This window comes from Taudactylus pleione, unplaced genomic scaffold (assembly GCF_031769625.1).
Source record: "Taudactylus pleione unplaced genomic scaffold, aTauple2 ptg000395l, whole genome shotgun sequence".
Taxonomy (NCBI): domain Eukaryota; kingdom Metazoa; phylum Chordata; class Amphibia; order Anura; family Myobatrachidae; genus Taudactylus; species Taudactylus pleione.
Window position 1 is genome coordinate 3,173,287 of NW_028284796.1, and position 26,065 is coordinate 3,199,351.

Sequence of the window (26,065 nt, forward strand, 5' to 3'; positions counted from 1 at the left end):
GTGTTCTATGTAGGGATACTTTAATCTTAGCACCCTGTAAATAGCAACTTTCCAGTTTTTTCTGGGATTTTTCAGCCATTAGACAATTACCGACTAAGTGTCAACTGTGCACAAGTTGTGGGAGAATAGTCTTTGCCACCACCAAACTCCTTCACCAGCCCGTTATCACTTACTACTTGGTGTACCTGCTGCATCTCTTTACTTTCGACTATAGTTGGCTCTTCTTGACCAATTACTATGGTACAGGGTAGCATGTAGTCTGTTTTTGACCGCCCATGGTTTCAACACCTGACCACTAGGGGGCTAGCAATTTTCTGTAGGCCACAGGAATTAATCAGATAATAGGTGTTGTGCAGGAACAGAGCATGATATTAAGTCTTCCCGATCCCATGGTGCATCTAGAATGGCAGAACCTGCCTAGCTTGGCGTAATGCTATTCTCCATCACGGAACTGCTAAACTGGCATGAGCGTACTAGTCGAGTGAGTCAACAAATTTTTTCTTCCACTTTGTTAGGCTTAGTAGCACCTCCCTTCACCCACAGGGGATTAATTTAGTACCTTCCTAGTTTCCATTCATGCAAAAGATTATGGGCTTAATTACCTCTTCCCTCAAGGGCCAGGGTGCTTTGCTAAACTCCTTTCAGGAGGCCTTTTTGGACCTCTATGGTGAAGGAGGACAAGGTTCAGGAGGCTTCAGATCTAGACGATTGTGATGACTGGGAGGATTTCTCTCCTAGAAGGCAAGGCGCTGAGCACTTCATTCTACTAACTAAACTAAAAAGCAGCCAATCTGTTTGGCATCTTTTTCCCACTGACTGAATTTTTGAGGGACGCTTGGCAAAACATCATTACCAGGCGTCATGTCACTTTGCTTCGGTGTACCTTTTTGTGCCCAAAGATTTGAGTAAACAGGAAATTCCACAGCAAGTAGATGCTTGCATTGCCAGTCTTGTCAGAGCTACCATCATTCCTATACCAATGCTGCATCCTTATAAGATGGTTCAGATCGGTGAAGTGTGAAAGGGTGTTCAAGTCAATTTTCATTACCATGTAAAATGGGAAGAACATTTGGGATTGTGTTTCAGATCTTCGCAATCAGATCTGCTTCCTCTGGTAGACCATATTATGAATTCCCTGCCTATATGGGGATGCACTCCTTTATGCAGACCTTGGCTTCACCCATATTTCTGCTTTGTCTTTGACAGTCAAATACTCTGTGGCTTAAATGCAGGGAAGTGGATGTGGAATCTAAGGAGACTCTGGAGACTGCCCTTTTTCTGGTACTGTTCTTTTCTGGAGTAGTGCTGGTCACCATCATAACTAATTTCTCGACTCTTGGCAACAAATATTGCCTTCCTTAAGACTGCAAAACCAAAGGGACAGAGTTTTTGGTTTTATCAGGACTGTGGTGAACTAACATTTTTCAGGTGGTTCTTCTGGTGGTCACCAGGGGGTAGGCAGTAAGGACAGGACTTCTTCCCCACCCAGCTTCCAAATTACAAGGTCAGCAACATGACCTTGCAAGAGGTCCAGTATTACTGCAGTCAGGTTTCATTGTCTTGGTCCCAAAATCACGGGAAGACCTAGGTTATTACTCCAGCATGTTCCTTGTACAGAAACCGGATTTGTCTTTCAGTCTAATTCTGAAACTCAAATTTCCAAACTTACACGTGATGTCTCACATTCTTCTTCCCCTAAAAGTTCTCAAGCTCAGATCAATGCTAAGAGCATTGCTCGAAGTTTAGTCATTCTTGTGGGGCAAACCCCTTTGTATACAGTCCAACAATGCAATGGCCATGGCATACATAGACAACCAGTGGAGAACTGGAAGCCCATTGGCAAGATTTTTTGTTGTAGAAAGAGGTTTGTTACGGTCATATCAGCGGTCATCATCACCGGTATAAAAAACTGGGAAGCCGATTACCCTGGGGCTAAAATGTTTTCCGGCCGGGTCTTCCAAACGATGAGGGTCAGGAATGTGTGGGTATCTTCCAAAAACAACCACATAGTTTGGAAGATGTACTACATACAGTATATCCCTTGGTACGAGCAGAAGAAGATTCAGTGTTTAAGTGGGCTTACAGTACCTTGCAAATTGAAGCTGACCTCATTGAAGGTGCAGGTTTTAGCTTATGTTTGTTTGTTTGTTTTTTTTAAAGAAAATTACTTCTACTGTTTTCCAGAAGTTTAATACTTCCTTCATGGTGTATTGCATGTCCAACTCCCTTATGTTCCACTAGCGGTGCCATGAGAACTTAATTTGGTTCTCTATGCATTTGAAAATCCACCCTTTGAGCAACTGAAGTTCATATGCTTCACTTGGCAAGAAAAAAATGCCACTTTCCATTTTTTCAGCAAGATGTGTTTGAATTGGTGCCCCCTCGTGTAGATACTGGTAGTCGTAGTACAGCCCTGTCCAGGTGGAAAAGCAAACTAGTCCCCTTTTTGAGCTGATGACAGTGTCCAGATTTCCTTTAAATCACAACTTGTTCTTGCGTTGCACCAAGATCTTGCCTCAGCCAGTGGAGAAGACATCTCTTTCTTGGATGTGGTTCAGGCCTTGAAAATCTTTGTGGATAGCAAGGCCTTGTTGCAGAAAACAGTCTTCTAATCTTGTATGAGACACACAAAAGAGGTTGGCCATAAAAAAAAAAAAAAAAAAAACACTTGCCAAATGGTTCACTGTAACTATTGGTCAAGTGTAAGTCCCAGAACAGGTCCCTGTTCCCGAAGGTATTGTGGCTCATTCTGCCAGATCAGTGAGCGCCAGTACTTTGCTGGAGCAGTTTTGTAGGGTGGTAAGCTGAACCTCCGTTCATTCTTACACGAAATTCTACAAGTTCAATATGTATGCTAGTAGTAGTTCAATATGTTTGCTGTTTTTAGTATAAAATATATGCAGATTTGGCAGAGTGCACCCTCCCCTAGGTACAACTTTGGAATGTCCCCTTGGTTGACAGTTTCTCCCAGAATGGAGAAAAGAGGATTGTTGGCACTCATGGTAAAATCCCTTTCTCTGAGTCCATCTGGGATACACTGGCCCCCTTTGTTGTTCACTCTGTTTTTTACTCACCCTCCGTTTTTTTTAGTCCTAATTGTTAGGCTCTCCTCTGGGCTTTCAGTTTAAATTGATTCCCATTGGCTTCTTAGGGGTTCATGAGATGTAGAGGGGATGGACTTGGCAATAAACAACTTTAGATTGATGTCACCTCCTCTCAGCACCCTCTACATTCCATGTTTGCCAGAGTCCCCCAGATGGACTCAGATACACTGATGTAATGGTGAGTATTTTCACCTCTTGTCCATGCACTGGCTGTCAAAAATAGCCTTAGCTCTCTCTCTACTATGGCACCCTTATTCATTGGCTTTAAAACTCTTAGCAATAGTATCTTCCAGGTGAGCACTGCTCCAGGCCAGGTACCAGGACTGCTGTTCTGCAGCAGCCAGCTAGGGTTGAAGTACTATTCATTGCTGGTTTGCTCAGAGGCTCCTGAACCACCAGTGATGGGCTACCCTCTGGCACAATAGCAATCCAGTTCCTATTCATATGAACCAGAGCGGCAATACCGCCCTTCTGAGTGTGCCCTTGTTCCAACTAGGCCTATAAGTTTAATATGTATTTATTATAACATTTTTAAATATATATTTCTATATCTGCAGCACACATTTTTCTTGTTAAATGGACCCTTAAGTCTCAGTGCGCCCAATGTGCTGCATACAGTCACCACATTTGTTTGGAAGGGAGTAGGGTGGGTAAAAGTGGAGAGAAAGAGGAACCAGGACAGACCTCAGAAGAACAGTCATGATTGTCTACTTATTGTATACAAGCTCATTGCAGTCTGCCAAAGAAAGTGCCCATTTATCTGTTAACATAGGAGCTGAACCTTTTCAGTATCAGGTGGAAAATGGCATCATGCTTACCAAGACAGATGCTTTACTCAATGGCAATTGTTTAATGAAGACCTACTATATTTTTGGTAGAAGGGTCGCTGTTTATTTACTTTTATTTCATCAGAAGATTGGCAGAGTAGCAGGCACTCTTCATGTCGACTGTATAAGCGGATATTAGGCTTCTCTATGTAGACTAGATTGTGCAATTATATTTTCCTCACTCAAAAGGCTTTATTTTATCCTATCCATATTGCCCTGCGTTGTCTGACTTTTATTTTTTGTCTCCACCACTACCCCCCCATTTTTTTTCTCCCCACCTCTCTCTCTGCTAGCATTGCACCGTATTCTCTTTTCTCTGCCCCAACATTTTCTCCCCACCTCTCTCTCTGCTAGCACTGCACCGTATTCTCTCTTCCCTGCCCCAACATTTTCTCCCCACCTCTCTCTGCTAGCACTGCACCATATTCTATCTCTTCCCTGCCTCAACATTTTCTCCCCACCTCTCTCTCTGCTAGCACTGCACCATATTCTATCTCTTCCCTGCCCCAACCTTTTCTCCCCACCTCTCTCTCTGCTAGCACTGCACCGTATTCTCTCTTCCCTGCCCCAACATTTTCTCCCCAGCTCTCTCTCGCTTCCCTGCCCCAACATTTTCTCCCCACCTCTCTCTCTCTGCTAGCACTGCACCATATTCTCTTCCCTGCCCCAACATTTTCTCCCCATCTCTCTCTTCTAGCACTGCACCATATTCTCTCTTCCCTGCCCCAACATTTTCTCCCCACCTCTCTCTCTGCTAGCACTGCATCATATTCTCTCTTCCCTGCCCCAACATTTTCTCCCCACCTCTCTCTCTGCTAGCACTGCACCATATTCTCTCTTCCCTGCCCCAACATTTTCTCCCCACCTCTCTCTCTGCTAGCACTGCACCGTATTCTCTCTTCCCTGCCCCAACATTTTCTCCCCACCTCTCTCTCTGCTAGCACTGCACCATGTTCTCTCTTCCCTGCCCCAACAATTTCTCCCCACCTCTCTCTCTGCTAGCACTGCACCGTATTCTCTCTTCCCTGCCCCAACATTTTCTCCCCACCTCTCTCAAATGTTGTGTAACCGTATATTTACCTGTTCATTTCCCTCCATTATTAAGCAACCAGATGGAAAGCAGCAATTTCAGGGAAATACAAGCTCTCCTCACAAAGGTTTTGTTTCATCTGGAAATCAGAAACAAAAGGCAAGTTAGTTTACATGGGTTGGGTATGGATTGCTGGCAGTCGGGATCCCGGCTGTCAGAATCCCGATGCCAGGACCCCAGCAGGGCTAACATACCAACACTTGTTGGTCGGTATGCTAACCCCCATCCTCTCCCTACCCTATCCCTCCGTTTGTGGTGCCTAACCCTAACCCCCCCACCCCCCCCCACCCCTAGTGCCTGAACTTTACCCCCCCCCCCCCCTGTACACACCCTAAACCTAACCTACCCCTAGTGCCTAAACCTCCTCCTAACCCCCAATACTTACCTTCGGGATGCTGACGGCCGGTATTATGGAGCCAGGACCCCGTATTTAGACCGTCTGCATCCAGTCAGCCGGGATGCTGACTACATCCCGTTTACATTGTATTTACATTTGTGGTCCATTATTAAGTTGGTCCCAGACCACCAATCTGGGGCACACCTGCAAGTGGCCTGAGGTACTTGTCCTATTTCCTCATATTCTATTCTGTTTATAATGATCTGTTGTACATATTTACCAGCCAACCACTGACCTAATCACCACTAGCCTTTTAATCTTAGGGCCTGATTCAGCATCATACGCAGTTGCGATCGCAGCTACGATTTCGTACAGAACACAACTGCAAAAATATGCTAATGCTTGCCAAAGCACAGCCGGCAGAGGGACTCCCACTGCTGCTTTCTCCTATCTGTCTAACCTCGTTTTCTGCATAAACATCGTTATCATCAACGCACATTGGCCCATCACACAGCATTTACAGCAGGTCTGACTAGCCGCAGAAACTGCAAGCCTTGTCGCACGCAGAGAGCTCTCATGCTGCGTAAGCAATCGCTTTGGCTAATTTATGCACACCCATGAAACTGCATTCAAACAGACAGGCACACCTGCGTTTTTCTGACCACTACCTTGTCACCATCCCCCAAACGCTGACATCCTGTCACTCACTCTGTGATGGATTCCTTTCTGTGTCCGTAATTGCAATGCGATTGCTGTGCATGTGTAATGCGGCTTGTACGCATGTGCAGTGGCAAACAATCGCTTCACTGCATTCAATATCTCTATTGTGTACTCTGCTGAATCAGGCCCTTAGTGCTTACATTATCAATATTGCGCGCATGCTCACTGTACCTAACTGTGAGCATACAAGGTCTAATTCTACTCAGAGACTGGTGAGATGGCAAAGCTGGGTTAGGAGAGAGGAGAGCCTTTCCACAACCTGTGTTGTAAGCCAGCTGGTGATGCCCAGAGATTTAGCAAAAAGGACAGAAAAATTACACTGCTTTACCTATTACGTAAAGAATAGTATTTTTAGTTAGGGGATGGTTCACAATCTGAATAGGTCGCCTCTCTGATTGGAGTGATAGATAAAATGCACATTGTTTCTAAAATTCTATCATGCGTCTTTATGGGGGTATTACAATGAATGCAGTGTTAAAAAGGATTTGGTTTGTTGGCTATATTCTCAGTGATTAAATATTGAAAAGTGTCCTTTTGTGGCTAGGACAGTGGTTCCCTAACTGGGCTGCCTCAGGGCACTTGCAGGGGTGCCTCAGATTGGTGGTCTGGGACTAAATCATCTGCCTCACATCATTGGGGGGATGCAGTTATTCTACCTACAGCCGGCATCCCGGCTGATGAAATCCCAGCGCCAGGATGCCACTACCCGGCCAGAAGACCGGCGCCGGAATACCGACAGTATTAGGATGCAGGAACAGAGGGTTAGGGGGAGGGTTACCTTATTTACATGACCCTTGTCGGGATCTTGAGCATCGGGATGCCGCTGTCTGTATATTTACAGCAGCCATCCCGACTGCCGGGATTTCATACAGATTCTCATTGGGGTCATAATTTAGATTCTACTCCAAGTGACAAATATTCCCAGGACAGTATCGCTTAATTGGTGGTACAATATAAATAAATGATGATGGTGATAATAATAGGACCTTGTAATGTTTTATCCTCCTTTTTCAGCATAAACAAGAGGAGTTTTGCAATGTGTGGCAGTCCTTACAAGGAACTGGGGGACCACAGCCAGCCCCACAAAACGTGAATGACAAGGTTTGTTAAAGGGACACTATTTCAGTAGTTATTTTGTCTAATCAAATATTGAGCGATTACTGCATCAAAGTTTAGTTTCTACAGTGGTGCTAGTAAATCTGCATGCAAGGTTCATCATTTAGTGAAGTTCCATTGTTTGCCTTCTCTAGTCTACCTCCCAGAGCTCTACTGTCAATCTAATTTGGTGTGATAGTCCTACTCTGTTACAGTAGATTGGGGCATATCCTAGTAACAATGAATATATGAATTTTTGGGGAGTGTGGGAAGGTCTATAATAATACGTTTTCATAGGTAGCAGATAACGTTCTAGAATACTTGTGGTGAGTTGTTGGGAAACGCTTGAAGATTTGGAAGCTAAGGGGGATGTCTTGTATGTGGGAAGGAATTCCACAGATTGGGTGCAGCCTGCGAAAGGTCCTGTAATGAGGAATCTGAGTAAATGACGAGTGAGGATGAGAAGTTCTTTGTTCAGTTAGGCCAGGACCAACCAAAAGGTTGATCGTGATCTACCGGTAGCTTACGGAGCTCCTGCCGGTAGATCTCATTCTACCGGTAGCTTGCGGAGCTCCCGCCAGTAGATCTTGACCAACTTGATCACAACAACTCTGAACGCTGGCCTCTGAAGCGATCAGAGGCTAGCGCTCCCAGTGATGCAGTGCGCGTGTGACATCATGACGTTACCCGCGATGTGAGGAGCCTGTGCTCATGCTGGATCCAGTTACATCCAGCAGTCAGCGGCAGCCCTGACGGTGTGGAGCAGTGCCAGCATGAAGACAGGTAAGTAGTGCACAGGGGTGTGGGTGAGCTGTTCTGCACTGGGAGGGGGAGCTATGGGCACTGCATAAGGGGCACAACTACAGGGGGCATTGCATAAGGGGCACAACTACAGAGGCATTGTCTAAGGGGCTCTACTACATGGGGAACTGCATAATGGGCACTACTACAGTGGTCTTTGCATAAGGGGCACTACAGTGGAATTTGTATAAGGGGCACTACTGTGGGCATTGTGTATAAGGGGCACTACTGTGTGTCGTAACGTGAATAAGGGACACTACTATGTGGTGTAAAGTGAATAAGATTGTGCTGCTGTGTGGTGTAATTTGAATTGGGGATACTATGTGCGATTTCAACAGGACAGACCCCACGCCTCTTGCTACGTGGTCACGTCCCTTTTTGCATACCACGCCCCCTTTTTCAGGCTTGGTAGATCAGAGTCCAAAAAGTGTGGCCACCCCTGAGTTAGGCGATCTTTTGAAAGAGAAAAGATGTGTGTTGGTGGAGTTTTGTTGATGGTCTATCTATGTTATATGTAGGGATGTGCAGGCTCGGATAGGTTCGAGTTTGCACGTGGAGTTCGGATTTTTCCCTCCAAAAAAACGGAACTCAGAAAGAGGCAAAACGTCATCTTACATGGACGAACATCATCATTCCTGGACAAAAGTCCAGGAATGATGATGTTCGTCCATGTAAGATGACGTTTTGCCTCTTTCTGAGTTCCGTTTTTTTGGAGGGAAAAATCCGAACTCCACGTGCAAACTCGAACCTATCCGAGCCTGCACATCCCTAGTTATATGTATATAATTGTTTTTATAAAATACAGGAAACCAATGTGCTGAAGGAATTGACTAGCAAAGCAGCAGAATGTTTGAGTAAGAATAATCTAGATGATGCATTCAGAATAGACTGTAGGGGTGAATAATATACAGATGTTTCCTCATACACATATCCTCAATGTGCCATATGGCGCCAAGCAGCTGTTTTGTGTATTTCACTCGAAAACACTGTTAGTAGCAATGCGATGTAACTAAGATTCATTGATTAATTTGATATGTGACACTTGTATATCTGTGTGCGACTGAGTCTGTATACGAAGCACAACGGAACTCGGAATTTGGCGTGGAAAAATCCCGCGGCCGCTGTATCTTAGCACTTTGTATTCAGACTCAGTCACACAGACAGTATTTCAGGACCAGACCAAAATTGGTTCACACAAATCTATATCCCACATCTTGCATCTCGTATATTGTTCAGTATTTCCACCTTTCTTCCTTCCATTCTTTCTCCAACATTTATTTATTACTTTTCCTTCCTACTTAACTTTTTTTTATATAACACAAAATGGACATCAACAGAATGCCACCTGATGTATTTTCCAATGTGTTTTCTACTCTCCTCTGTGTATGATGCTGTTTATCGTTTATAGCTGTTAATAAAACTTAAAAAATATATAATAATCCCTTGTATTTAGTGCTGCAGTCCCATTTTCATTTGAATATGTGTCATTTACTTTTCTCATATAAATTAACTTGGGAATATTTTTTAGAGTCTACCTCAGGAAAAGAAGGCTGGCCAAAATATGCACCAGTATCATAAACTGGGCTATGCTGAGTACTCCTCAAAATGCCAGCAGAAAAATTCAGATCCACTAACAAAAGGTAAGTGGGAAAATGCAATGAACCACGGTAGTTACTGCAATGCTTTCTCTTAATGTTGTCCATTGACCCATGGTACAGTATGTTATACAATGCAATAAAAGCAATGGGATTTAGTACCATGAAGAAGCCACAGCAAGGCTTTGAAGTTTGCCATTTGGACAGTCTCTGGTATAAACCATCTTCCACATTGGACATTGGTGTAACGATCACATATTTCTATATCTGTATTAATAGCTAACCTCTCACATGGAGCATTTTACTAGTGAACTAGCTCTTATCTTGATGCTGTGAAATTGGTGCTGATTTCAGACTTGTGACCAGATGTTTGTATGTGTAAATGACACTTTAACTTGTTGCTACAATTCATATTCTAAAATTTGTTTAAAATGCAGAGTTTTCAAAGCAGGATAACCGGCAGCAGGGTGTAAATAAACAGGTGAGCTGACCAAACTTTATCACTACAATTCTGATGCAACTTCTTTCATGAATTCATTTGTGGACCACACTTAATATTCTCTGTAAAATTAAATAAATTAAATGTTTTATTGCATCACTTCAACAAAACATATGTAGCCAGTCAGACTGTATTCTCTAAGGGCCGTATTCAATTTGAGGCGAAATGTCGGATGACGTCATTTTCGCCTATTTCAATTATCCCCGTATTCAATTACATTGACTTTTCGCTGGTGCGAAAAGTCAATGTAAAAAAACGGGGATAAGTTTACACCAGCCTTTTGCTGGCGAAGAAAAGTGCAGATTTGGGGTTTAGGGGTGCAGGCTTACAATAGCCAGCACCCCTGGGAATGGCCCCTAAAAAAGATATTTAAAAAATCGGGACACCCCAAAAAATTACTTTTTAAGTTTGGGTGAAAAAAAAAAAAAAAAGTAAAGAACAAACTTATAAAAAAGCCAAATTAAATCCAGAGGGGGTTTTCCCTTATATGCGGCAGGTGTTTTCTTCATTGCCGGAGTAACAGCAGGTGCATTTTTGGAGAATTTTAAAAAAATGCTTGCACCCATTTTCATGTACCCCAAATTTGATGCAACAAGTTATTTTTCCCCCCCAAAAAAATCTAAGTTCTATTCTTCACCACTTCTTCAATAGCCGCGGCTGTTACAATCCCTGCCTTCCTTCAGCAGGTTAAAATGGGGGTACCCATAGTGAACCTCCATGTCTGGACATCTTTAGGAGGGACCCAGGCACATTTCCCGAAAATTCCCTAATTTTTTGCGATACTTACCTTTCAGCCGGATCCCGTTTTCGCTGCTTCCTAATTGAATACAGGGATAAAGCGGGCGCGCGCCCGATACTTTATCCCCGGAATATCTGCGATGTGGAGCGAAAAGTCCAGCACAGACTTTTCACTCCCAAATTGAATATGACCCTAAGTGAGAAGTTAACTCATCCTTTGCATCAGTGTTTTCCAACTCCAGTCCTCAGGGAACCATAACAGTGCATGTTTTTCAGTCTTCACACAATCACTAGTGAAATAATTAGCGCCACATGTGGATTTTTTTAAATTGTGTCAGTGAGGAATGATTGAACCTGTGCTTCATTAAGGAGTATGGAAAACGTGCACTGTTAAGCTGGCCACACATCTAAAGATTATACAGTCAGGTGCATAAATATTGGGACATTGACAGAATTTTCATATTTTGGCCTCTATTCACCATCACAATGGCTTTGAAATGAAATAAACAAGATGTGCTTTAACTGCAGACTTTCAGATTTAATTTGAGGGTAATTACATCCAAATCAGGTGAACGGTGTAGGAATTACAATGGTTTCTATATGTGCCTCCCACTTTTTAAGGGGCCAAAAGTAATGGGACTATCAACTCAAAAGCTATTTCATGGACAGGTGTGGGCTATTCCCTCGTTATTTCACTATCAATTAAGCAGGTAAAACGTCTGAAGCTGATTCTAGGTGTGACATTTGCATTTGGAATCAGTTGCTGTCGACTCTCAATATGAGATCCAAAGAGCTGTCACTATCAGTGAAGCAAGCCATCATTAGGCTGAAAAATCAAAACAAACCCATCAGAGAGATAGCAAAAACATTAGGTGTGGCCAAATCACCTGTTTGGAACATTCTCAAAAAGAAAGAACACATCGGAGAGCTCAGCAACACCAAAAGACCCGGAAGACCACGGAAAACAACTGTGGTGGATGACAGAAGAATTATTTCCCTGGTGAAAGAAAACCCCTTCACAACAGTTGGCCAAATCAAGAACACTCTCCAGGAGGTAGGTGTATATGTGTCAAAGTCAACAATCAAGAGAAGACTTCACAAGAGTGAATATAGAGGGTTCACCACAAGATGTAAACCATTGGTGAGCCACAAAAACAGGAAGACCAGATTACAGTTTGCCAAACAACATCTAAAAAAGCCATTACAGTTCTGGAACAACATAATATGGACAGATGAGACAAAGATCAACTTGTACCAGTGTGATGGGAAGAGAAGAGTATGGAGAAGGAAAGGAACTGCTCATGATCCAAAGCATACCACCTCATCAGTCAAGCATGGTGGTGGTAGTGTCATGGCGTGGGCATGTATGGTTGCCAATGGAACTGGTTCCCTTGTATCTATTGATGATTTGACTGCTGACAAAAGCAGCAGAATGAATTCTGAAGTGTTTTGGGCAATATTATATGCTCATATTCCGTCAAATGCTTCAGAACTCATTGGACGGCGCTTCACAGTGCAGATGGACAATGAACCGAAGCATACTGCAAAGCAACCAAAGAGTTTTTTAAGGCTAAAAAGTGGAATGTTATGCAATGGCCAAGTCAATCCCCTGACCTGAATCTGATTGAGCATGCATTTCACTTGATGAATACAAAACTGAAGGGAAAATGCCCCAAGAACAAGCAGGAACTGAAGACATTTGCAGTAGAGGCCTGGCAGAGCATCACCAGGGATGAAACCCAGCGTCTGGTGATATCTATGCGTTCCAGACTTCAGGCTGTAATTGCCTGCAAAGAATTAAAAAGTGAAAGTTAGATTTAGTATTGTTTAGTTTGTCCCATTACTTTTGGCCCCTTAAAAAGTGGGAGGCACATATAGAAACGGTTGCAATTCCTACACCGTTCACCTGATTTGGATGTAATTACCCTCAAATTAAATCTGAAAGTCTGCAGTTAAAGCACATCTTGTTTGTTTCATTTCAAAGCCATTGTGGTGGTGAATAGAGGCCAAAATATGAAAATTCTATCAATGTCCCAATATTTATGCACCTGACTGTATGTCCAACCAGCCAACTAGTTGATTGGTTGGAATGAAATATGGTAAGGTATGAAAGCAAATGACAATCAGCAGTTTGCTCCCAAAGGCCGGGTTGTTTGAACAAATTGTTTAGATCAAACGTTTAACAAACTTGTCTGAACGACCATTTTCATCTGTTTTCTGGCATTTAGGAGCAAATTGCTGATAATCATTTACTCCCATACATTACCAGATTGTATTGCACCCAATCAACTAGTTGACTGGTTGGACAGATAATCTTTAGATGTGTGACCAGCTGTAGGTTTACCTGAGGACTGGAGTTGGGAAACTGCTCTAGAAGGTGCAAAGCTGAACACTACAGTTAAATCCGGTAGGGATCTTTCTAGTCTAGACTGGGTTTTTCTCCACAGTTTCTGTCAGAACTTAGGTCTCTCTCTATACAGTATGTCTGAGATTTCCAGGAATATTTAGGGCTGGGGATTGGTTATTCCACAACCTTTATCGGTTTTTCTTGTAAATAATTTAATGGTAAATTGTTTAACTTGGATGAAATACCTGTACGGAGCCGGCAGCATTCAGAAAACTACAATGCTGCCACAATGCGTTTGCATGTGAATGTTTGGTTTGTGCAAGCATGAAATGTGTTCTAACGGGTATGAGGCATGGATAGTAAACTTCATTTCTCTATTTGGTGGACAATAGATACCATGTAGTGTAGAGGGTACTATTCAAGGAGACAACTTTAAACTTGTTTGTGGGTTGCCGTCTCCTCCTCCTCTGCATCCCTCTACAAGTAGGGGCACCATTTTCCATTAGGGCTGCAAGTAGTTTGTTTTATTTTGAGCAATGCTCCTGCTTCTCACCACTCCCTTCACTGTACCTGCCCCTGATCTCCTTGGCTCCCAGAGCGTTGTCCTTGGTTGCACGGATCTAGCAGGTAACCGAGTTAGGGGGACACAAGGACCCGCGCTCCAATCGCAGGTGCAAGGGGATGGTTGCAACGTGCCAATTTACAAACTGCCTGTGTTTGTGTTGCAGGCTCCAAGTGGCCTGTGAGGTTTACAGTGGGGCACCATAAAGGTTTATTTTTACTTATTTTTTTTAAACAGTCTTCTCTTAACTCTGTGTGTTTATCGGTTAGTCCACTTTCACTTTGAGTTGTTTGGGTTTTGCAGGTTGTTGTCACTTGTTTCATTTCTCTTCTTACATTATATCTGAAAAGAAATCTTCCTCCAGGTTCCAGTGCCAGGTTAAATTGCCGCAACGCTCTTCTCAACCAGGTGGCTGCTGCCCGTCCTGTGCAGCAGGGGGACCAATTCTTGCGCCTGTTTGAAAAGATGGCAGCCGAGATGGTGCAACCCCCCTGGGTGAAGAAATTGGTGCGTTCAATTACGGAACTTTCTCAGGAGAGGTCAGACCACCGCCATCCGGTGAGTGACCTGTCAGGCTCCCTCCTTGGTTAATGCCATGAAGCAGACCATGGCTTCTATTGCCTAATCCTGGATAGCCTTTGTGAGGTGTCTTCATCAAGCTGCCCTCACAAGCATCGGTGTTCTGCACGGGTTCAGCTTCCAGAAAATTCTGAATCTAGTTATGTGAAGTGGAGGAGGGGGAGCTGGTGACCATCTTCCCACATTGGAACAATCTCCTTATCAAGGCGAGCTCTGAAACTCTATCCTCATTCTCATGTGCAGCTGCCGCGGAAACGATGGAATGGCATGGATGGGTGATCAGCTTCCAGAAGCCCAACCTCCTCCTGTAACATTATACAATATTCCTGTGTCTAATCTTCAACACCAGGTGTTAGAAGGTATTCCTTCCAAAGGACAGGATCGTGGCTTTCTAGGAGCATGTTCTTGCCCTGCTCTCTGCCAAGTGGGTGTCCGTTCTGCTCTGTTTGAAGTTGCTAGGCAGGATAGTATCTTTCTTCAAAATCCATATGCGCACTTCCATTTGCGGACCATTCAGCTGCAATGTATTGCTCATTGGTGTTGTACAAATCCAAACTTGAAGTTTCAAGTCTTTCATTTGTCGCAGACAACTTGCCACTCCCTGCTGTGGTGGCTCAGCAGACTCAACCTGGAACATGGTCGACATCTGTCTACATGGCAGGGGACCATATAGACTACAAATGCCAGTCTGCAGGGTTGAGGCACAGTGACAATGGGATCTTAGTCTCCAAGGGGTTTGGACTTGGACAGAGGCAAAGCTTCCCATAAAATATTGGAGTTGAGTGCCATTCATCTAGCACTCCTTCAGGCACAGTCACCTTCGAAGAAGTCCACTCAAGATCCTGTCTGACAATGCCTTGGCATACATCAACCACCAAGGTGGAATACACAGCTCCATGACAATGGCAGAAACAGTGAAGGACTTTCAATAGACCGAAAGGCACGTGCCATTGATATCAGCAGTGTTCATAGCATAGACAACTCTGAAGCAGATTTTCTGAGCTAACACTAGGTTCATCCTGGGGAATGGTCACTTCATCAGTATCTCTTTAACCAACTCATGGACTGATGGGTCTACCAGAGGTTGAATTGATGGCTTTTCGATGCAACCACAAGGTGCCCCTCTACGCACGTGCACGGGGGATCTGAACACAATCCTGGTGGATGCATTGACTGTCTCCTAGAAGTTCTGCTTAGTGTACCTGTGCCTACTACTCTCTTGCACGGTGAAAAAGGCAAAAGCCAAGGAAGTTCCCATCATTCTGGTGGCTCCGAACTCGTAAAAGTGGTACACAGACATCCTCAGCATGACAAAAAATACAAATAGGGAAGTGAAAATTGGGAATACCCCAAGCACTGGTACCAACAGGAAATGAAAATCAATAAGGTGGTAGAAATACTCCACAAATGATTAATAGATGTAACTAGTCATATGGATATAGATTAGCGGAAGTGGAGGTGCGCCCAAAAGAGTAATAGTATAAGTAAAAAAGGAAACTAAGTACTCTCTAAGTTAAGGGCACAAATTCTACCTAATACATATAAAATATAACTTTTAATAATAAAGGTTAAAACCTCTACAAAAGGAGGAAATCGAACAACATTTACATACAATAATAGACATATACAATTATGGGCCTGCAAGGGCCGTTATTTACCACTGGGACAACACATAAATGTTTCTACAAACATGTGATTAAAGACATAAATACCAGATATATCAATGATATCAGTGATCCACAAATGTGTATTGAGAAATATACTACTCAATTAGTACATGAAAAAATCAAGGATCACTAAATCATATTGCTCAGTATTTGTTGAGTCATCAAAAAATCACGGTGAAAATATCGAGAAAATACAAATAATCAAGAGTTAATTCCTCTGTCATAAGTGACCTTATGCCACCGCCTACATATGTCCTCTAAATCGTGTTTCTAAATTGAAACAACACACACAAAAACAGACTCCTGGCATAAAAGAAATAGTATACAGTCTTAGATATATAATATCATAAGTCACATGATGAAATGCCAGGAGATCAGTCAAATATGATCCAATATGAGCTGTCAATGTACACCAGTGCAGTAGACATGAAAAATGTATTATTCAATAATGCTCACATATCTTACACCTTAAGCAAGAGGTGTCCTTATACATATGATTTGACCATAAATTAAATGTGTGCCAATTTACAGGTACAGACAGAATAAACGTATAGTGCAGATACCACTCACTAACAGCAAGGGGAAATGTCGCTGCTGGGAATGGGTATGAGTTAGTGTACCTGTGCCCACTAGAATGGGTATGAGTTAGTAGTGTACCTGTGCCTGCTGGAGTCTCCTCGTGCGCATCGGAGACTCCTGTCATCAAGACGCGTGTTTCGGTGACTGTATACTATTTCTTTTATGCCAGGAGTCCGAATTTGTGTGTGTTGTTTCAATTTAGAAACACGATTTAGAGGACATATGTAGGCAGTGGCATAAGGTCACTTATGACAGAGGAATTAACTCTTGATTATTTGTATTTTCTCGATATTTTCACCGTGATTTTTTTGATGACTCCACAAATACTGAGCAATATGATTTAGTGATCCTTGATTTTTTTTATATACTAATTGAGTAGTATATTTCTCAATACACATTTGTGGATCACTGATATCATTGATATATGTGGTATTTATGTTTTTAATCACGTTTGTAGAAACATTTGTGTTGTCCCAGTGGTAAATAACAGCCCTTGCAGGCCCAAATTTGTATATGTCTATTATTGTATGTAAATGTTGTTCCATTTCCTCCTTTTGTAAAAGTTAACCTTTATTATTAAAAGTTATATTTTATATGCATTAGGTAGAATTTGTGCCCCTAACTTAGAGAGTACTTGCTTTCCTTCCTTTTTTATCCTCAGCATGACGGCAGAATCTTTGGCAACAACCCGTCCAACCAAATCTGTTCAGTCAGGGCTCGTTTTTTCCATAGGTACTTAGCTCAGAGCATCATGGTTTCAACAACTATGCCATCAAAGTCAACTGAGCTAAGGGCCTCTCTGAGCAGTTCATTTAGACCATGATAAGGGCCAGGAATCCATCCTCTATCATGAATTACCATCATGTTTGGAGGATTTGCATCTGGTATGAATGTAAGTGTGCCCATACCTCTAAATCTAACTTGGCTTGTCTCCTTTATTCCTGCAGGACGGCTTGGACAGTGGGTTGAAACTATCTTCATTGACCCTTTCATTAGTTTTCCAGCGGCTGCTGTCCTTGAAGTTCAGACCTTTTTTTCAGGGTGTGCTTTATATCCATCCACCATTTGTTGCTCCATTTGTACTGTGGAATCTCAATTTGGTCTCAAACAGTTGGTGACCAGATGGATCACGTTGACCATCCAACAATAGTATGTTTCGGAGGGGGCCCCAATTTCAGATCGCCTGCCTGGTGGGCAAACCTACTAGATTGGTGAGCGCCTCTTGGGCAGTGCGTCACGGTGCCTCTATGGAGCAATTATGCAAGGTGGGCGCCTAGTCCTCATATTTTTCAGTGTTCTACAAATTTATGTCTCTAGCTACATTTATTTTTGTAGCTAGAGACACCAGCTTTGGGCATTAAGTTGTCGTGCAGCCACAGCTGAATGTACCTCCCTTAGGGGGCATCTTTGGAACACACCTATGGTGTCCAGTATCCCACAGATAGGATGACAGAGAAAATAGGATATTTGGTACTCACCATTCAGTCAGATTATCTTAATCCATATGCTGAGTATCCTACTGTACATTTCTGTGTTACACTCTGCTTTTCCTCTCTCTTTGAGTATTATTTTTTTTGTTACGTGTGTTAACTTTATCTCTTATGGACTTATTAAAGTCAAAACTAAGTTGCTTTGCACTTTGAGGTGTAGAGGGGGAGGAGACAGCCCACAAACAATAAGTTTGCACCTATGCCTGCTTCTTGAACATCGCCCTCTACACCCCATGGTATCCAGTGTCCATCAGATGGATTCTACCAAGAGTCCTATTTTTCAAATCCTCAGCTGCTTATAGGGAAGTATATAGTACAATCCTGATTGGAGGGGATGGTAAGGGTCCGCTTATTATCCCTGCTGTTTTCACACCTGATTACTTATAGGCTTAACTACTTCCTAAGCCGAAACAACTGAAAACCAGTTGGATGTATGCATTTATTATACCACAACCTTCTTGTGTTTATTTGAGATGAGCCTTCCTCCTATTTATTCTTTTTGTATCTTATTTGACACTGCTGCTTCTACTGTTTAGCTCTGTCTGTGACTTCTGTTTGCCTCCATTATTTATTGCATCACCGCTCTACACATGTCACATGTAGCCCTATCCCTGTTTACACAATCATAGGAGTTTGAGATTAAATACAAAATGTTGCCCAGACCCTAGTTAAAGTCCTAGCCAGCTCCATTGTGTAAGCACAGGCATATAGTTAATTTTCATATCCAATTTGGGATTGGTTTCTGCTGTTATCGACTGGGGATTGAGATAAATTAACCTTTTAATACCATTTCTGAAACAGTAACAAAATATATGTATTAATTTATTAATTCCATTGTATGTATAAGAAAAATCCAATCCTCTGAATCTCACATTAGTGACTATTGAGACTGCTTTGTATATTGAGACAGAGGCAGAACATTCTAGGCCACACAACATATTGATCAGTTCATAGTTGTAATATACTTTTTCAGAATATCTCTGAGCCTGTAACACAGATCAAGCTGTTGAAGAGGAATGACCTGCGTGAGGAAGAGATGGACAGCTCTAACGCCAGGATCATAGAAAGAAAGGTACTGGTAATAAGTTCCCTTTACTACTCCTATATCTGGGTTCTTATATTGTTGGTAAATAAGGCTGCTGCAGCTGTTGTGGCAAATGCCATTATGAGCTAGTACATGTGATGGCAGAATTTGGTTGCATGTTGACTTTTTTTTGTTTATTCATTTATTCTCAGCAAAACAATGAGTTTGAGAACTTTGTTGCATCCCTGAAGATCTCAGGAGAGGAACAAGCGCTCCCTGCACCCAAACCAGTGGTGCAGAATACTACAGAGGAACACTTGTCTCCGCAGTCCTTTGCTATGGTTAGTATGTATGGTGATTTTCATCTCATTTCAGTGGTTCTCAATCTGTGTTGGCTGGTTTAAACCAAATGTTTTGTTGTGGTTTTTAAAAAAACACTCTGGTTTTTTTTAATGTTTTGACTACAGGCAAGATGCTGTGAAAAAGCCTATTGTAAAGGTATCCCCCTGGTATTATTCCACATTCTTGTTGCTTGTGGCCTTCATTGAGTGAGCTGAACCAATACAGTAAATTCACTCACATTAAAGAAATATTGAGGGTGAACCAGATCAGAGAAGTACTAAATCTGCCTTGCATCAGCTAAAACTCCACAAACTCCTCCTCTAATAATACTATAGGACAGGAGAAAACCACAAGTAACATTCTCAATCTTAAAGGGTAAACCACTCCAACACATTAAAGAGGCAATACACAGAAAAGCACGCTAAATAAAAAATATATTCAAAGGACTGCGCTAATATAAATCTTTAGATTGTGAATTGGTGGAAAGTATGTATAGCAGTCAAGGCTCTGTTAATTATAAAACATATTTAATCACAAATAGATTATTAAAACAAATATATTTCTCACAATGTACGTGAATATACAATCAATACAAAAATAATAAAAAGTAATAAAATTATGAAAAAGTGAAAAAAAAAAATAACCATAAAAAGTTTCTTGTGTGTGCACACATCACTTTGTTGCCTATTCACAATCCCACAGGCTTATTAGGTGCTCGCGTTGGTATTTCAATTGAGTTCCTTCAGGAAAGCTTGTCACTCTTCAAGGTGCTATCAACCAAGGAGTCCATTGACGCGTTTCACCCCTATAGAATGGGGACACTTTGAGAGCCCCATTCTATAGGGCCGAAACGCATCAGTGGACTCCCTGGTTGATAGCACCTTGAAGTGTGACAAGCTTTCCTTAAGTAACTCAATTGGAAATACCAAGCGGAATTGCCAATGCGAACACCTAATAAGCCTGTGGGATTCTGAATAGGCTTTGGTCCGACCATCACGGCATGCTTAGCTGGTAAACACTGGAGACGGAGGAATTGCTGGTGCAGCGTCAGCCCAGCTTCGGCGGCTGCCCAAGAGATACGAGAAGCCACATTTACCACTCGCTGCAACAGTCTAAAGGTTGCGCTTGCTAACAGATAACAGCAGGTCATTTTGGATTTATTTCATTGCGACATTTCAGCTTGTCATTTTATAAAAGTCACTTTGGACATCATTTTGGAACTTTTAAACTGGATCAAACATCACGATTCTGGAAATGCTTATTTCTACTTCAGGGTCCATAGGGTATCCACAGGATACCTTGGGTATAGGTGTGACGTCAGTCGCAGGGCACCAAAGAGTTAAGCTTTCAGCCTCCCAGGATGCACTAGGTCCCCCTCCTATACCCCGCCCCCGGGCCAAGGCACCTCAGTTTAGTTTGGTGCCCGGCCGGAGTCGGGTGCACCTGTTGGAGTGGGGGCTAGAAGAGCCCCTGAAGCTTTTTCTTCATGCAGCTGTGGCTGCACATCTGGATGAACAGCATGGACAGTCAGTCCTGACGTCCATGCTGTCTTCCCTACACCCCGCCGGTACCAGAACGCCGGTACTGATCCGGGGATGCTGGTGGGCGTCTGGGGTCACAGCTAGCGGTGACCCCAGATGCTCCGGACCATGGCCGGATTCAAGGGGGACAGAGGTAAGCAGCGGGGTCCCGCGGTGGGTCCCCGCTGATCACATGGTCCTAAGTCCCCAGGCAGGGGGCTCCCTGGGGACTGGCTGCAGCGTGGAGCCAGGCGACCAACCTGCGCTTCCACTACCCCCTGGGACAGCGGACCGCAGCAGAGCGGTAGCGCTGCGGCGTCCCAGGGGTTAAATGCATGCCAGGGGAGCGCGCCTTCCCTGTCTCACAGCCGGCGCCTCCCCCGCTGCACACAGCCCTCTCTGCATGCTGCCGACTGGTCCTGTGGCAGCGCTCCTCCCCCAGGCCAGCCTCCTCTCTGCTCCTCGGCGGCCATCTTCTCCAAGAAAGCATGGTGAACGCTGCTGGAAGCGCTGGACGGAAGCATCGTGGTCTGGGTCCCCCCGCATACCTCTCCTCCGCTGTGGCTCAGGTCTGTGTATGCAGCGCTGTGTCCTACCAGGCCCTGTGTCTGTGTAGTTGAGTAATCAGCGCTGTTAGTGCAGGAATTGTTATTTCTCTGCATTGTATGTGACTGTGCTAGCGCTGCCTGTAACTTTTCTTCTCTAAACTGTCAGCTTTATTACTGTCCCTGTTCTTCTGCTAAAGCCCTTGCGGTGCGGTGCTGCAGGGTGGTCTCTCGCCTATTTAATACTTAATTGGTGAGAGAGGTCACATACGTGGTGCCATCATGTCTGAAAGTGATTTTCCCCTCCGGCTACAGTGTACCACGTGCAAAGTACCGTTAGCGGAGGGGGAGGGTAGCGCGGAGGGCCTTTGCCGGCAGTGTTTGTCCATGGCGCGGCCTATTACGGTTACAGCACCGGTACAGGAGCCGCCCTGGGCTTGTTTCGCTCAGGCGTTAACAGCTTTAGTGGGCCAGTTAGCTCCGCAGCCCGCGTTTACTCCGATGGGTTTGTCCCAGCAGTCTGTGGTGTCGTCACCCATGCAGGGGTTCCCACGACAATTGGTGGTACCCCACAGTCTCCCTATTTCCCCGCTCCCGGGTTCTCAGGAGCCAGCGTGGGTTAACTCCCTGACGAGTTCGGTACAGCACTTATCGGATGTGTTGCAAGGGGAGTCTGTGATGCGGCCTCATAAAAGGCCGGTGGCGTCTCTGTCCGCTCCTTATGAGGATGACGAAGGGACGTCGGATGATGGGGAGATTCTGGATCCTTACGATCAGGAACCTCTCCATACTAAGGACGCTGATGCTAAGTCCAAAGTATATATTCCTGGACTTATTCGGGCGGTCCGCACAGCCTTGGTGATTGAGGACGAAGTTCCCCCAGCGGCTAAATCTAAGTATGCCTTTTTCAAAGATGTGAATGGCGATGCCACAGTCTTTCCTCTTTCGGGTCAGTTGGTGGACCATTTAGAGGAGGCGTGGAAACAACCTGGCAAAAGATACCAGCCGCAGAGACGCCTGGCGGTGGCTTATCCGTTCGCGGATAATTATTTTGCTAAGTGGGAATCCCCTCCACAGGTGGATTCTCACGTGACCCGTCTTGTCCGTAGTGCCACATTGCCGATGCCATCCATGTCCTCCCTTAAGGATGCTACGGACTGCAAGGTAGAAATCTGCCTGAAGTCCGCTTATTCCCTTGCAGGGGGGGGCAGCACGGCCGGCTATGGCCATTTGCTGGGTTGCCAGAGCGATGGAGCGCTGGGCGGATTCATTAGAGGCTTCTTTTGAATCCGACTGTCCGGCTGAACAGGCGGAGTTGATTGGCAATCTCCGTGATTCGGCCACCTACATCAACGAGGCGGCTCTAGACATTAGTACTCTGGTGTCTAGAATTTCTTCAGCAGCGGTAGCTGCTCGTCGCACCTTGTGGCTGCGATCCTGGAAGGCGGACGCAGATTCTAAGAAAGGTCTGGAAGCGTTGCCGTTTACCGGAGAAGTTCTCTTCGGTCCGGATCTGGATAAGATTGTGGCCACGCTGGCGGCAGCCAAATCTGCTTATCTCCCGTCGGCCGCTGCTCCTTCTGGTTCGGGACCATCGTCCTTTCGGTCATCTAGGGCCCAGGGCAGGCCCAAACCACAGTCGTTTCCTCGACAGGCTGGCCCTAAGAAATCGGTCAAGCCCCGGAAGCAGGCATGGAGTACCAGACGTCCGGCCCCCAAGCCAGATGACAAGCCTGCGGCCTGACGGTCCGGGCCTCCCTTTGGGGGATCCCAGGGTGGGAGGCCGCCTGCTACAGTTCGCCCAGTGTTGGTCGACCACTCCGACAGACACTTGGGTTCTGGAGGTGGTTTCCCACGGATACGCCCTCTCCTTCCGGCACAGACCCCCGGCTCGCTTCTTCACCACGGGTCTCCCATCAGACCGGAACAAGGCTACGGAGCTGCGGAAGGTATTGCACACTATGCTCCAGGCTGGAGTTATAGTGCCTGTTCCATTCTCCCAGAGGGGCCAGGGTTTCTATTCAAATCTATTTTTGGTACAGAAACCCAATGGGTCATATCGTCCGATTCTCAACCTCAAAGCACTCAACAAGTCTTTGCGGGTCCCGAAGTTTCGGATGGAGACCCTACGGTCCATCATTCTGGCGCTGGAACCTGGGGACTACTTGGTGTCATTGGACATACAGGACGCTTACCTGCATGTCCCTATTCTTTTGCGCCATCAACAGTTCCTCAGGTTTGCAATCCGCAGCGACCACTTCCAGTTTCGGGCGTTACCTTTTGGCCTGGCAACAGCACCACGTGTTTTCACCAAGGTGATGGCGGTCATGGCGGCTTCTCTGCGGCTGCAGGGAGTCCGCATGTTACCGTATTTGGACGACCTGTTATTGGTGGCAGGATCTCCAGAGCTCCTGTTACGCCACTTGGACCTGACCATTGGACTGCTGCAACGGCACGGCTGGCTAATCAACTGGCAGAAGTCCACTCTAATCCCGTCTCGGAGGATTCTGCATCTTGGAGCCTTATTGGACTCGGGACAGCAAAGGATCTTCGTGACGGAGGACAAGATCTCTGCTTTACAGTCAAGGGTGCGCAGTTGCCTGCACAGCCGCCGGGTGTCCTTACACTCGGCGATGAGGTTACTGGGCTCCATGGTGTCGGTGTTCGACATGGTGGAATACGCCCAGTTTCACTCCAGACCTCTGCAGCACCTGATCCTGTCCAAGTGGAACGGGCTGACTCAGTCTCTGAAGTCCCAGACGATTGTGCTCACCCAGGAGGTTCGCCTGTCCCTTACGTGGTGGTTACAGACGACCCACCTCAACAAGGGACGTCCGTTCTGGGTTCCAAATTGGGTCCTGTTGACAACGGACGCCAGTCTTCGGGGCTGGGGAGCAGTTTCGGGTCCACACTTGTTCCAGGGCAGGTGGACGCCGACAGAAGCGGAGCTTCCAATAAATATCTTGGAACTCCGTGCGGTCTTCAATGCTCTCCAGCAGGCACAGCGGTTTCTCCAGGGTCGCCCGGTGCAGGTCCAGTCGGACAACGCTACCACCGTGGCCTACATAAACAGGCAAGGAGGAACTCGCAGTCGGGCGGCTCTCGTAGAGGTCTCTCGGATCCTGGTTTGGGCGGAGCGCAATCTTCCGGCCATATCAGCGGTCTTCATCCCGGGAGTGCTCAATTGGGAGGCGGACTTTCTAAGTCGCCAGGACGTTCATCCGGGGGAATGGTCCCTGCACCCGGACGTTTTTCAACTACTGGTGGACAGGTGGGGTCTTCCAGAAATCGACCTCATGGTGTCCCGGCACAACAACAAGTTGCCGGTGTACGGGTCTCGCACAAGAGACGAAGGGGCGTCTCTGGTGGATGCTCTGTCCGTCCGGTGGACGTTCCGGTTCGCATACCTGTTCCCTCCGGTCTCCCTTCTTCCACGGGTAATCCGGAAATTCAAACAGGAAGGAGGGACGCTCCTGTTGATAGCTCCCGCGTGGCCCAGACGGCACTGGTTCTCAGACCTTCAGGGTCTGTCCGTGGACAGTCCTCTGCGGTTACCGCTACGACCGGACCTTCTGTCTCAGGGTCCTTGCCTTCACCCGGACCTGACTCGGCTGTCTTTGACGGCGTGGCTGTTGAGACGGCCATGCTGAGGTCCCGGGGGTTTTCCAGCTCTGTGGTGCGTACCATGTTACGAGCTCGGAAACCGTCTTCCGCGAGGATATACCATCGCGTGTGGCATACGTTCTTCCAGTGGTGTCGACCGAGAGGTTATGCACCGCGGGAGTTTCGTCTGTCTCGGTTTCTCGCCTTCCTGCAAGCGGGACTAGATCATGGGCTTCGCCTTGCTTCTTTGAAGGTACAGGTTTCGGCCCTATCTGTCTGGTTTCACCGTAGGATTGCTACAATCCCGGATGTGCGCACCTTTATGCAGGGTGTTCTCCGCTTTCAGCCGCCCTTTGTTCCACCTGTGGCGCCTTGGGATTTGGCTGTGGTCCTGAGGGCTCTCTAAGGACCGCCGTTTGAACCACTGGGCTCAGTGGATCTTAAATGGCTAACAGCTAAGACTGTTTTCCTTCTGGCCATTGCTTCGGCCAGACGTGTTTCTGAGTTAGGGGCTCTTTCTTGTAGACCCCCTTTCTTGGTTTTTTATGGGAACAGGGCAGTACTCCGCACTCGGCCCGAGTTTCTTCCCAAAGTTGTTTCCCAGTTTCATGTTAACGAGGAAATAGTTGTTCCGGCCTTTAACTCACCGGGTCTTTCCGTGGGTGAGGCCTCTTTGGATGTTGTGCGGGCCTTAAGGACTTATGTTGACCGCACTTCTTCGTTTAGGAAGTCGGACGCTTTGTTTGTCCTCTATGGCTTCCGTAAAAAGGGTTGGCCTGCTTCAAAGCAAACTTTGGCAGCCTGGATCCGTATGGCTATTTCTGAAGCTTATCTTCATGAAGGCCTACCGGTCCCTCCTTCTCTGAAGGCTCATTCCACTAGGTCTGTGGGTCCTTCGTGGGCAGCTCGACGTGGTGCCTCGGCAGTTCAGATCTGCAAGGCTGCTACGTGGTCTTCTGTCCATACCTTCGTGAGGTACTACAGGTTTGACACCTTCGCCT

General features: G+C 45.5%; 1 protein-coding gene across 2 annotated transcripts in view; it reads left to right on the plus strand.

The window, feature by feature from the left end:
• XRN1 (5'-3' exoribonuclease 1) overlaps positions 1 to 26,065 on the plus strand; it is a 209,917-nt gene that overhangs the window by 147,346 nt on the left and 36,506 nt on the right. Inside the window, exons 32-37 of one of the 2 annotated variants that reach the window (XM_088446275.1) lie at positions 5,037 to 5,120; positions 7,093 to 7,179; positions 9,503 to 9,614; positions 10,007 to 10,050; positions 19,004 to 19,102; positions 19,267 to 19,395. In XM_088446275.1, coding sequence (XP_088302401.1) covers positions 5,037 to 5,120; positions 7,093 to 7,179; positions 9,503 to 9,614; positions 10,007 to 10,050; positions 19,004 to 19,102; positions 19,267 to 19,395 — 555 coding nt within the window. The remainder of the gene's footprint in view (positions 1 to 5,036; positions 5,121 to 7,092; positions 7,180 to 9,502; positions 9,615 to 10,006; positions 10,051 to 19,003; positions 19,103 to 19,266; positions 19,396 to 26,065) is intronic. The other variant, XM_088446277.1, reaches the window with a different exon arrangement.